Here is a 14,746-nt window from a genome sequence, read left to right as displayed (position 1 = left end):
TGGATCAAACCTGAACAGTTTTCCGTTCAGTTGCGAGAGAAATTTAATGTCGTTTTTACATTCTTTGATGTGTTTTTCCAAATATTACAAAACAATGCTTTGATGTAAGCTTCTGTCTGAAATTGCTTTAGAGAGAGAGAATTTTGACCATGTGTACGAGGAAACTGTCACTGATATTGACCCCCCCTCCAAGAGACAGCTACAAGAAGGAGATGAAAATGTGCAGTCTTGTTACAAGCGGCTGTACTTTGAGATCATGGACAACATTCAAGATCAGGTAGCTGTCCGATTCAAATATTATGAGAGGTTATCCTTCCTCTCATAATACTTGACTCACAAGTGTTTTGCTTATATGCAGAATTTCCCAGGAACAGTCCCTTTAAATGTACAGCAAACAGATGGGGAGAATGAACTCATTGTCATGTATTCAACGACAGATTTCCAAGAAAAGCATCCAGGTGATCTGTTCCATACCACTGAACTTAACGACAGCATGTTACAATTGTATGCCCTGACCTACCTGGTATTGACCATTCCTGTTTCTTGTGACTTCAGTTGAAATACATTTTTCTGCCCTCAAACAGATCAAGAGTTATTCCAGGAATACCACCCTCATCCTTGCCGATTATTTCAATTGAAAGTGAATTGCAGCTAAAAAACTTGGTTTAAAGTGCAACTGGACGTTCCAACACGACAACGATCCAAAGCACACATCAAAATCTACTTCAGAATAAAATCAAGGTTCTGGAATGGCCTATTCAAAGTCCTGATCTAAATCCGTGTCTTTGGTATGAGTTGAAGAAGGTTGTGCACAAGAGAAGTCCTCGAAATCTGAATGAACTGGAACAATTTTGCATTGAAGAATGGTCAAAAATCACTAAAGAATCATGCCAAAAGCTCATTGACAAATATCCTAACCGTTTAAAAAGAGGTTATTATTGCTAAAGGTGCCTCAACTAGCTATTGATTTCATTTTCCTTGTCAAGGTATGAATACTTCTGAATTAACATTTTTGGAGTTTTGCAAAGAAATTGCTGAAATAAATAATTTTAGTCATTTTTTCCTCATCCACAAAAGCAAAACTTTTGCTACAAAAGATTTTTCCTAAAATCCTTTGTTTGAGAAATATCTAGAAATTATAAATTTCCATTGGGGTATGTAAACTTTTACAACTATATATATTATTATTATTTTATTCTTGCCAAGCAATGACATACTGTAAGTGCATAAATGTTAAACGCTGAACCCCAGTGAAAGAATCAATCTGGTGGTTTTGGTTTTGTATACAATGTCTGTGTAATAAATCACTGTTTCTAGTTTGGATGCCCAGTGCACTTCACTTTTCTCACTCCCAGTATTCTAGACATGCAGTTTCAGACTTTCCACAGTCCCCTGTGTGAAAATACTATCTCTGTTTGTTGAAAGATTACACCTAGCATCTTGCCGCTCCTTGGAAAACTCATTAAAGCTAAAGCCTGGGTATCTATAGCATTTTCGTCTCGGACTGAGCCCCTGTACGATAACGCTTTTAATTACATGGACAAGAAGGAAATTAAACATGCCAGCTGCAGGTCCCAGAAGAAAAAGAAAACAACAAATCATCCTGTTCTGGTGTTCGAAATGCTTGATGCTGTGCATATTGTATTGTGTGGTTACGTGGCGACAGCCCCTGATTGGCAGAGAACCACTCAACTAATGACCAGGCCCATTTGAGAGGTCATCAGTCATACACAACATCAGTCATACACAATTAATATTCTGATGGAGTTGCCACTGTGATCAATACTGCATTCACTGGCCAATAAAGCTAAAAACTAGGGATTGGATTAATGCTGTAGCCATTCATTTTGTAAGCAGTGAAACTGCTTTGTCACAAAACAGCTTACTCTAATCCCTGCACTGGAAAATTAATTTTTCTATTTGGAAATGCAGCCCGATCTCTAATTTTTTATGTACCAGGCACTACTTTTAAAAAATAGATGTACTTGACTTGGCCATTTTAATCTCCTTAGTATTCTCTGAAATCATCCCTGTATTTTCCCTACAATGATAGCTTTGGATTAGAACATATACCCCTGTTATTTATTTTATTTTAATTTGTTTTACTTATCCTACAATAATCAATTATGTGTGCTTCTCTGTTGTGTTTATGTGCAGACTAATCACCTTGATCTATTCCAGAAAAAAAGATGTGCATTTCAGGCAGAAACAGTATAAAAGTAGACATCACTTTGTGGTTCCTGCCATTGTGGAAAAACCTGACCTGTCTTAAAGTGTCCCCGAATTATGGGGCCAGTTGGCAACTCTAATTACAATCCTCATAACAGAAAATACTAGGATCACAACAAGACAAAACTTTGATCACTATGCTTAACATTTACCCTGCAAGTTGGGCCAGTGTTTGGAAAATGTGAAGCACACCTGCATCTGTATCCTGATTCTGACTCAAATCTGAAGCAGCACTTTCTTGATCCTGTTTTTCTTAATGTTAATCCCACTGTTCCACACTTCACTTGCCATTTTAGAAACTTTTGCATAAATTCTGGCAAGGAAATCTGTGCAAGGCAAAATGTGCTGCGATAATTACTTCTACTATATATCAACTATGTCATTTATGACGTAGATTTTTGCCTTCAAATTCATGTGCAGCAATGTTTGTTCCAACATTCAGATAGTTTCTCCACACTTATGAAAATATCAATTACTTCATGCCACTGTTTTCACATTGCACTGTTAAAGTCTTCTCTTCTTGATCAACCAATGAGCACTGACACAAAGCGAAATGGGTGGAGATTTGTGACGCATGCTAGAATTAAATCTGATCAGAATGAAAGCTCGGCCAATCAACATGCACTGATTATACTGATGTTAATGGTGGCCAATAGCAGCTAACTGAAACAGAAGCAGTGTGAGGAAACTGTGCTGAATGAAAGCGCATTTGAGAAACGTTGTGCTAGTGGACTGTGTGAGTGGATAAATGCATCTGTGTTGGATGAAAAGCAGATTAAATAAGTACCGGTACCCAGTACCAGCATTAAAATAAGTCCCGGTACTGAGTACCGGTGAGTACTGGCAGAATGTCACCCCTGAGTTAAGATATACAGTAACAATGATAATGATACAGTTCCTTAATACAGATTTTAAATGAAGAAGTTTGCAAACAAAACGTAACACTTATTTACATAAACACCTCCCTGTTTTAAACTTCACCTTGTACACTAGTTTTACACTGCAGATTATGTCATAGGGATTTTCAAACTTACATTTTTCTTTATAAAACAACTGGGCACTCTTTTCTATGGAGGTCAGGTCACCCGTTGTGTTATTACTCAATGACAGAAAAGAGATCCATCCTTTTAACTTCACACTTTATTCCTAATTGAATCAATTAACGTCCATCCCCCCTAGATAAGGTATAGGTTACATTTAGACAGTTAACTTGTAAGCATGTTTTAAAAGAATATTATTTTACCTTAATTCTGTAAATAATACTGTACAAAACAGCAATTGTTTAAGGATTTGAATTTAGCCTTAATCATGTTGCCTTTGGATTTATGCCAGTTGAACTTTACACTTTAGGAAGGAACAGACGTGATCAGGAATAGCAGCAGCTACAGCAGCAGAAAAAAATGTACAGGGAAACAGGACAAAACAAGGATGACTGCATAACTGGGGTGGGGATTAAAGACTGTTGCATGATGCATGTTAAACTGCCAAAAGTGAACAGATAATATACAGCAAGTGCACCGGGACTTGTAGGCCAGTTTACTATTGTTTTAGGAGTCACAGCAACAGTATTTGGAAATTACCAATATAATTAATCTGATAGAAATGTGCATGTATGAGCTTTTATAAGCTCTGTAGTGAAGAAACATGCTCCTCACCACAAAGCTGCATATTTGTATCTAGCAATTTAAAATCGTGTCTTGAGATGTTCCTTTTTACAAACAGATTCATTATTTTAAATGTAAGGGGAGGAAGACAATGTGTCTGTGCTGTTGACATCAGTGTGCTGTGATAACAGCAACAGGACTGCATTTCTGTGTTTTCATACTGCCCCCTAGTGTTTAAATCAATAAAACACATTCCACACCACATAATTTACTTAATGTGACCTAGGAAAACTATTGAAGCCCTCCAATGGAATTTGTTTAGGCTTTCTAAAGTAAGAATCGTATGTGATAATACAAGACAAATGTAAAGGGCTTGCATGACTGTCCTGCTGGGACCTTCCAGTGTTGTACATGCCTGAAATTAAATGTATAAATCCCAATGCTCTTATCATGGTACTCAAATAACCACAATAGAAGATGATTTTTTTTTTTTTGTCAGGCTCTTTTAATCAAACCAGCATCATTTAAAAAAGACCCCTACGGACAAAGGGGTGGATTTTATTATGCTTGGAACAGCTTTACAAATGCATGGCTTACAACCATGGTACAGCAGTTAAAGAAATTTCAATCTTGTAGTAGGGCTGGGGCCATGCACATAAGGATGGCACTTCTGTAATTGTTTATTGTAAATACGAGTGTTGTGATTGTATAAATAAGAACGGGACTGGTTTTAATGGGGGGCCTGACGCTCTGTGTGTAGCAGCCTGCCTGCTGCATTTAGTTGACGGAACAAGCAGTGTGTGTGTGTGTGATAACCAGCTGTAAGCTCCTAATCAGCAGGTGGACGTGGTGCAGCAGAGCGCCAGGAATAAAAGGGTCCTGATTATACAGATCAAGGCTGCTGTAAGGGGGTCAGAGTGCTACTGCTGCCTAAGCGTCGGCCCGTCTGTGCTGCTGAACGACTGTGTTCAGGAGACGAAGCGACCACCTCTGCTCGGGGGTTTGTCCCAGGAGAAGGAAGCTGCAACGCACCAATGATCGTGTGTATATTCCGAGATTGGGTGAACTGCCCGAGGAACAGGGAGTTAGTTTCGGGACAGCTGATGCCACCCAGTATAGCAGTGGAAGCAGGATCTCCATTTGTTAGCGGAGTAGGGCGAGTCTTCTTCATGGCACTTTTCATTTGATAGTTTTTGTATAGTGTTTATTTTGCCTTTTCTACGCTGGGCTATATGTCCCCTGTGAGCTACCATTGCTGGTAGTGTCCTGTGGGGTTCCTGTATGTCTGTACTATATGTAAATAAAACCTGTGTGCCTGCGGGGTGTGTCAATCCCAACCTTCTAGTCCCCGTCTCCTGTCAATCAAGCAGTGAAAACACACCCACGTCATCCAAGTCATCAATCATCATTTCTATCACTCCTTTCGTCACGTGTAGGGAGTCCCCTGTTACAAACCCACATTTACTTATTCTAAGGTGTACTATATACAGTACATACAATGTGGTTGAATGAGACCATTATAATATTTCATCCTTTCAAAAATGATGTTGCTTTAAACTAAAGTTCCATTTTGATGTGTGAGTACAGTTCAGGTTTTGAGTACAGCTGTATTGATTGATGGAAAGACATGCTGAAACTCCCAGGGAGACTCTTTGCTGTCTCTATCTGTAAACTTGCAAAAAGCAAGGCATGTCTCCATAGAGCCCTCTTCTAAAAGCATACCATATTGAATTAAAAATAATTAAATATAAGATATATGTACAGGCTATGTTTGCAGGTTCAGCAACCTCACCTGACTAGAAATTGTTCATGTGAATACACCTTGGCAGACAACAACCAAGAATAATATGCATTAATATTCCACCTACAGTAATCGACTTAAAAAGTGAAATGCCAGACAAAGTAAGTGCAATTTAAATACTGTTTCCCCACAAACATGGGTTCACTATAGATGAATCCCAACATTAACGGACATTCCTGAAATCCTTTTTTTGACCGTTATTTTATGAAAACTGAGTCAGCCCATACAAAACAAAAACATATTTGTGATCAGGCGTTTTTCAAGAGCTTGAACAATTTCCAGCTTAAGAAACAGCGGCGCATTTCGCCGTTTAAACATGCCATTTTGTAGCGATGAGGTGCACTTGTGGAAATCAGAATACAAAACGAGTCAATGATGTGACTGCTGTTCTGGAAAGATTTAGTAAACCACTAAGTGTGCCTCAAGACACTCTCGCAATGACAAGTCACTTTTAAAAATACTGAATAAACCATTTTATTTTTAAGTTTCATGATGATGACTTATCAGGTTACAAAACAGTACTGCATCCGTTGTGAACTAATCAGTATCGGTGCCAAGAAGGTGTTCTTTTAAGATAAGTTCCTGTTCCTTTAGCTGGAGCATTTAGAATGGGGAAAATCAGTTTCACCACAAGGGTGTTCTCTTAGGCAAAGTGTTCTCTTAGTTGTTCATATACGCGGAGACTACTGTAATACCAGCTGGACACTGGTGGGACACAGCTTTCAGTGTAACAAAGATGATGCGTCATCATGGGAAGCACTCAGCAAAACAAAATAAAATGGTGCATAGACTGCACTGTATCAATGTTGGGCATATTGAGTCCAATTATTTATTTATTGCATTTATATATAATGCTTTTCATTCAATAGTATCACAAAGCACTGTACAGTACATTGCAGAAAGTACATTTACACAACACAATACTTTTGTATAAAGGTCTCCAGACATGTCACACACACACGCACGCTCGCACGCACGCACGCACACACACGCACACCCACACGCACACACAACTGCTACATATTAAACAGCATATTTAAATAAATATTTTAAAAAAAATAATGTTAAAAGCAGAAATTTAAAAGTTACATTAAAACCTGTTTTATAAAAGGATGTTTTCAGTCAAAAACTGCAATTACACAAAAGAACAGGACATATTTCACTTTATTCAGTGTAATACTCACTACATAGATTCATGTAGAAATTCTCCTTCAAAATTCAAATGACCTAATTCATATTCAAATATGGAAGGGCATATTTAAACTGGGTTTACAAGAAGTTTTTTGTGTTGAAGAAGCCCCGAGTAAAATAAAATCCCAGACATAGCGTTGCACAGATGCTTAAGGTGGTTAAAACATTGAAGAAATGTTCTGTATACTGCCCCAAAAAATACCAACATTCCATAAGAGAGCACTCTGTACTATCCAGGTATTGTTTGTTAAACAATTTTTATTGGATGTATTTGTATACATATACAAGGTTCTTTAAAGATGGATTCTGATTCTTATGGTAGACTATGAACAGAGTTAAAATCAAGCACTATCATTTTAGAAGTCACCTGCAAATGGAAATCATTTGAATCCTTGAATAAATTGCGTCACATTTTCAAAAAAAAAAAAAACATACTGAATGAAGAAGTCTTTAAAGCCCTTGTATGTGTATTTTTTTTTCTATTTGGTCAAAGAAGCTTGACAGGGGTACTTTTAGCAGTTTAGTTATAGAATGTTGTGCAGGGTTACGTCACAAACGGTTCATCAATTTATGTGCTTTTTAAAGGTGATCTACCAACCCCTTTTGCCCATACCAAGTGTTAGCCGTGCACTCCTATAACGTAAGGAATGTGTGTGGTATGTGCGCCCAATGAAGGAACACTGAAGCATTACAATTTGAAAGCATGTGACATTTCAGCTTCACTTCAAATAACTAAATCTGCAACCAAATGGATTTTTCTATGTGTACAGTATACTGACAGTGTTGGACTTAATAATACCCTGTTTATATCTTTATAACTATCTTGAATTTTTTATTTTTTTATTTATTTAAGTGGAAGGTCAGAATACTGCCTCTAGAAGATAGTCATAATAGGACTAGACTAGAAATGGCAATTTGAACTGTAAGGAAAGTGTGTTTAATTCATCATGGCACTGCAATGTATTCAAGAGAACCTGCATGTTTAACTACACTGTGACCTACTTATGAAAAATATGTTGCTTATACCAACTCCTGTCAAACATGTCCTTAAACCATGCTAATGTCAAGGACATCTCTTCTCTTTTACTATTCATCAGGAGTCCACCCTACTCATCTCAAGGCTGCCTAATTTAGGTGGATATGCCCTGCCTGCTCTTCACTGTGTCTGCAGAAGGCAGGGGGAATCACTGTGAATGTAATTAAAAAAAGAAGGAGTTGATCAAAAGGCACTGACACTGTATAGATACACATGTTAAGTCACGGGGATGCCTGGCTGATAGCAGCTGGGACTCCTGTCTTGTTCTTCCTCCCTGGCAGTCAGGGGCTCTGCTCAGTCCCTAGCCTGTTATTAACTTTTTCATGCCAGGTCGAGTCCATGCCAGTCAAACTGATTAGGCCAGGAGTGAATGGCCTGAAAAGGTCACATCTAATAAACTGGAAGGAGCTGTAATCACCCAACCCTCTAGAAAATGGAAGCTAGATCACCAGTGTTATTACCTCCCAACTCCTTATCTCCCCCAAGTGGCAGCTCTAATTTTCCACACCCAAGTCCATCTAATATTCTGCAATACATTAAAAAAAATATTACTGAAACTGCCCTTCTCCAAAGCGAAAGTACATCAACTGTCTATAATGGAAAACATGCAGTGTGTTCCTAAGGCTAAAACTGCTGTTTGATTTCACCCACTGAAGGTGTCATACCATACAATATAATCCAGATACTCACACTGTAGATTTTATTAGTGTCTCTTCATCTGTTTTAAATATAGCTCTATTAGATGTCTATTATATTGACCTGAAGAAAAAATTAAGTAGATGATTCTGAAAAAGATTTAATAGGGCTGTTTATTGATTTGTAATGGATGAACAATGGGTACAAATCAATTCACCACAGGATGTACAAACCCATTGGAAACTGGAGAAATAAAGGTGCAACATCCAGAACTCATTTTCAGTTTTATACTATATACTTTTTTTGCAGTTTTTCTTTTTCCATCCTTTAATTAACCCTTTTGAACAGTTGTTTATGGACCGGTTTACAGCATTAGTTTCCCCAGGCTTCAAACCTATTGTATAGGACTTGCATTCAAACATTCTAAGAAAATTGCAATATGGTTATCACCCTTCAGGGCTGCATCAATTCACTTTCCTTGCACCCAGTCCTGGTTTCCAGAACAGCCTTCTTGAGTTTTGTTAATAAAATGATCAGGTGTCAGCAATCAAGCTGCTGAATATTCTCTGAACTGACTAAAGGCCACTGCACACTGTACCCATTCCATCATTTATCATTCATCATCCATAAATGATTTGAGTAAGGCCCTGTCCACACTACATAACCGATCTCGAGAACCGTACTCACAACCACACTGAAGTACCGTTTCAAGTTTAGTCGGGCTTAATGCGTCCACACACTATTAGAATAGTTCGGTTACAGTTCCTAGAAGTGCAATGAACAGTGGAAATTAATGCAATCGTATCCCACCATGCACTGTATATAATCGTAAAATAATGTGTTATGCTTCATATTAATAGAGGTGCATATTGCTAAAAAGAAATAAAAAATGGTATTTTGGAAAAAAAAGTAAATACGAACACACACACACACCCACAAATAGGGATTGAAGTTTTCGGGTTTTATTTTTAATCACGTGACATCCCTTGTTTTCATTAACAAAAAGCTGTTAATTACAAAACAATTTTTGTTTTTACCTTCATATCTTGCCTGCGCCTAATTCTGGTCCCCTTAATTTTATTTCAAACAGAGCTGACAAATGACTTGAATTGTTCATCCCGATCCTACTTTTAACTCGCATTTCATTTTTGCAGTCGCCTAATTTAACATTGTGCTTTTGTTATTTTCCCCACTAGTTTAACAAATAATGAGAGATATCCTGACAGATTTGTTTTTTTAAGCATAAAAATGAATGAATGCGGTGTGTACACTGATTGCAAGTCCTTCTGGCACCTGTTCTGAGTATTTCACCAAACATATTACAAAGCATTTTGGGATATTGGAGGATAAACAAAAAATGTAGTTTGGTATTACAGCGTCCACACTTCTGATAATCCGCACTACCTGATACAATCTAAATAGAACCGCAGAATGTTCTACAGTAACAAAGGGCATGTTTATTAATACATTAATCTTAAAGCTAGGTTGATGCAGGGATAATTAGTCACTGCATAAGCAGGAAGTTTTGTGACTTAAAGCCATACTGCAGAATCCAGGATAGAGTGGAGCTGCCATATAAAAATGTGAGAAACCGCAGCAGTGTGTCCATCTGTCTGCGGTTATTACACAGCCTATATTGTTCCTATACAGTTCTACTGTTATGCACCAATACAGCACTGTGAACACGGTTTATATTTTCTGCACTCTTAAGGATTGTTCATACACTACAGGGTAGTCCGTCAGCCCCATTGAGACTCATTCTCACTCATGTGTTTGTGAGTTGCGTTGAGCTCCCTATGAGATATTCAGAGACAAACAAGCCCAGCATAAAGCTAATTTGATACGAATCATATGCAAAGTTTGAAATAGGTGAGTACACCGTACACGACATCGTAGGAACCTGTTAATTACAAGATGATATTTCCTAACTGTTACTTTATTTTCAATTTACACATTTTTTCAGTACCAAGCAATAATAATGAGGAAGCGTCTTCGAACTGAATTATCTGAACACTTTATGCAGGCTTGAGGCGTGTTAAACTGTGTATGCTTTCACGACAGAAATCATATGCGAGTGATAATAATGAAATCTAACTGTTGTTAATGATCATTTTAATTAACATTCAAACATCCGTGGGAACATAAAACACAAAATGATGCAATATGGATCACAGACAGAAAAAAAAGCTTCAGTGCCAAACAGTAAAGTACAAAAGCATTAGCAAGTACACAATATAACATCCACTGAGGTTAATGGGTCATTGGTTTCGTTAGTTTACCAGAAAGTCTGGCAGGTAATATAAACAATAGCAACAGAATTATATATTATATATATATATATATATAGCAAAACAAAAACTATATATATATATTTTTTTTTTTTTTCCCAAACCTGTTTGTAGATTCCTTCTACGGACCAGTAGTAGCATTGCATTCCAACAGAACAAAACAATGTAGTTTAACAAAAAAAGGGAATAACTTGTCTTTACTTCTTTTGGGGTTTTCTTTTGTAGCGAGAGAAACAAACACTATTGACTTAAACCGTTCTAGCCAGCTGCAGACATCTACATTTGAATTTCCTTCAGCCTCCCACGTTTACCTTTACCCGCCTTTTTTTCTAAAATTCCAACCCCCAAAAGAAAAACGAAAATTTCTAAAATTTAAAAGAGGCATACTGTGCAAATTTGAGACAGTACAGTACAAAGAATATTAACAACCAAGTGTCCGTACTGATGCCTTTTAAACAGCAAGGCTGGAAAGGAGTACTCATCACCACTTGGAATGCTGCAAACCCTTCAGTCTTACTGATACCCAGTGTAATGTGTATATTCCTGCTCTACTGTTCCATACATTTATTTTCATCTTTGTTGTTGATTCCCAAAAAACACCCAAGTCATTTAGTTGTCTTACATGTTGGTTTAATGTTCTCTTTTTTATTGAATTGCTGTTAAATTAGTAATTATGAACAAAACTGATAAAAAAAAAAAACAGTACACCCATATTGCATCTTTCTTTTTTTTCTTAAGCTTGCTTTTGATTACTTATGTTGAAAGGCATAAGATTGTAAAAGTGTATTGGCTCAAAAAAACAAAAAACAACAATTAAGTTATAATGCAGACGGACTGTAGCTGCGGAGATGCACATTCTGCGAGGGCTGCGCAGCTTTGAAAAGTTACTGCGGGAGACTGGCTGCAGCTGTGAACCACAGAGACGATGCAGAGATCACGAGTGACCTGCTAATGCAAATAACCACTAAAACTACTGCTGCCCGCTTGTTAGTGGAGGTGAACGTCATATCATAAGAACATAAGAAAGGTTACAAACGAGAGGAGGCCATTCGGCCCATCTTGCTCGCTTGGTTAATAGTTTATTGTTCCTAGGTGTCCCAAGGTGTCAGCGTCAACAACGTTACTGGGTAGTTGGTTTCAGACTCCCACAATTATGTGTAAAAAAGTGCCTCCTATGTTCTGTTCTAAATATCCCTTTATCTAACCTACACACACAAGCATAATTTAATGAGATGTACAATAATACAAATTTAAATTCAGACAATTTTGTTTATTTATTACCTTAAAATAAGTACAGTACTCCATAAATAAATACATGAGTATGTTGTCATGGCAATTGGTGATCAAATAAATAATAAAGTAAAATAAAACAAAATTAAATCAATAAATGCATAATATAATTACATACTATATATTACAGACTTAAAGTCATAACTTTGAAGTTATAATGCATTGCAAGTGTTATTATGGAATGTTGTGTTGTGTTGTGTTTTCAAGCAGCCCAAGACCACCCGGCGCAGCAAGCTCTGGGTAACAGAATGCAACCAGTTTCTCGCTGACTGACAAGAAGGATATCAGCAACCACATACAGTCATCACTCAACCTGCTACTGCCCCCTAGTCAGGGGGTGTGAATAACACAAAATCGCCTTCTGGTCATGTCACGTTTTTTTTTTCGAATTTTTTTTATGAATGACATACTACTAGATACAGAAACCGTAAGTACGCCGCTACAATCACTGCCTTACAAATGTCATTAATATAACAATTCCTAAAAGTATCATTGCAAACGACTAAAAGGTATTTTGGATTAACTTGTTATTACAAATAAAAAAGCTTCCAATGCTACCAATAATACAGATACATATATGTTTCAATTCTTAGAGCTTCATAATAAAACATTGTATCTGGATGTTTTCCTACCCTTGTTTGGTCTGCTAGCTAGACTTATGCGCAAGGAAAATTAGTACAGCAGAAAATTACAAAGCAAACAATTTCAGTGAAGTTTAATACGTGTGATGTCAAATAGATATAGCTATTGTTGAACACAATATCACGTATTTTAAGTGTCTTTTACGAAAGATGATTCAGTGAATGACTTCCATTTATTTTACTACATACAATGGGCATAACTGATATGCAATTCCAACAGCACCCCACTTCAGCCCCACAGTCTGCTCTTCTGCAGTTCCCGTACCAAAGCTGTCCACCTTCTGTCTGCACAGACCGTGACGTCAGACGCAGATTTTGACTGCAATCTAGCCAGCGAACAAGTATCGTGAACGTACCGCACCCTGTGTTTTCTTACCTGCACCGTGAACACGTGGGTCGCCCCTCAGTCCTCTCAACCGGCAAATCTGACAGATCACTAAGGCCTCCCAAATTGTTCTCATTCTCGCCCTCTTCGCAAAACAAAAAGCATTTTTCATCCTGACTGCAAGTAGCTTCGGTAAGGCTGAGAGACAAAGGGCCCAAGTCCTCGGTCTCCATGTTGCTCTGAGAAAACATGCACTGCTACGCAGCCGCGTTGCGCATGCAATGACTGACACTGACACAAGATGTCACTAAAAACCTTTAACTGCGCTAGATTCTACACAGCGTTGCTTTCCAGTTACAGACAAGACAAGAATGTGGTTTTATATTCATGTACTATAAATTCTCTATTGTGTGATTCTTTACATAGGAGTTGTATATTGTATTATTGCATTGCTTAATGGATAATAATCACAACTACTGTACCTGTATGAATGTGTGTTTAACAAAGTGCTACATTTTCTGTTTTAGTCTTTGTATTTCCCTGGCACAATCTTTTTCTGAACAACCCTAATCTAAAGTATACATTTAAAACTTGTATTAATAGATCACTGTCTTAATTTTTGTTAATATTTACATCAGATATGTCTTAAATGAGCTTACAAACATTTTATTAATCCAGTGGCAAAACAATTATATTTTTTCAATGCCATGAAATGCCATGGATAACCAAGAAGAAACCTGCCAGGCTGGAAGATGGACGTGTTTCTCAAGCTTTCATTTGTACACCTCCAGAAAAGGGCTTTTTCATCAAGTTGCAAACTCATTTGGCATGCTTTGTATCAATGTTTTTTTATAGTTTGCATAGCACTAGAATATCATTGTGGACACCTTAATGACTCCTTATAACCATTAGCATATAGTATTATTTTATATTCTTTGCATCTAATTTTAAAGGCTACCTAGTGACCACACATTGTCTCAAAGTGGTGCTCAAAGTTTGTACAATATCCTTGAAGAAGAACTTTGTATGGGTATGAAATGTCACAGTTCTCTTAACTAACATGTTCTACTTATTTACATTCCCTTTGTATATCATTTTCTGTTGTAGTCATCACATCTTAATGCCCTTGTTTAACTCAGAAGTTTAAAGCACCCTTTGGTCTTAATAATGCTCAAGCATGTCTTCTCAGTAAGAAATACCTTCCTACAGATGTCAGGACTGCCCAGTCCCTGACCATCTTCCGGCGCCTTCTCAAGACTCACCTCTTCAGACAGTACCTGTAGAACTCTTCTTTTCCCTCTGGACACTTATCACTCTTCCTTAAATGCACTTTACTTGCTCTTATCTGCTCCCTATTTTACTGCATTTAATCCTGTACTTTAGAGTACTGTAATCTGTCAAGTGTCATTTAATCTGTAGTATTTTGTATTTAACTATATACTGATGTAACTATCACTGACACTGTTATCTGCTCCGTTATTGAATCGCATTTTGTCATATACTTGTACTTGCTAGAACCAAAGTCATTGTATTTTATCTTGCTCTTAATTGTATTAATACTTGTACTGTGATTCTTGAAATGTATTTTTGTTTACGACTGTAAGTCGCCCTGGATAAGGGCGTCTGCTAAGAAATAAATAGTAATAATAATAATACTAATAATAATTATAAAAATACTACATAGAACAAACCATGGTTATACTAT

The 14,746-nt window shown here is 37.2% G+C and overlaps 1 protein-coding gene across 2 annotated transcripts in view; it reads right to left on the bottom strand.

The window, feature by feature from the left end:
• The window catches only part of LOC117426501 (tRNA-uridine aminocarboxypropyltransferase 2-like), a 53,764-nt gene extending 40,422 nt beyond the window's left edge, over positions 1–13,342 (bottom strand). For both annotated transcript variants that reach the window (XM_059022597.1, XM_059022591.1), the window contains exon 1: positions 13,093–13,342. In XM_059022597.1, the coding sequence (XP_058878580.1) occupies positions 13,093–13,292 (200 nt within the window). In that variant the 5' untranslated portion in view covers positions 13,293–13,342. The remainder of the gene's footprint in view (positions 1–13,092) is intronic.
• Between the last annotated feature and the right edge of the window lie 1,404 nt (positions 13,343–14,746).

Source organism: Acipenser ruthenus, chromosome 1, assembly GCF_902713425.1.
Source record: "Acipenser ruthenus chromosome 1, fAciRut3.2 maternal haplotype, whole genome shotgun sequence".
In the NCBI taxonomy this organism is placed as follows: domain Eukaryota; kingdom Metazoa; phylum Chordata; class Actinopteri; order Acipenseriformes; family Acipenseridae; genus Acipenser; species Acipenser ruthenus.
This window is presented reverse-complemented; position numbering and strand designations above follow the sequence as displayed.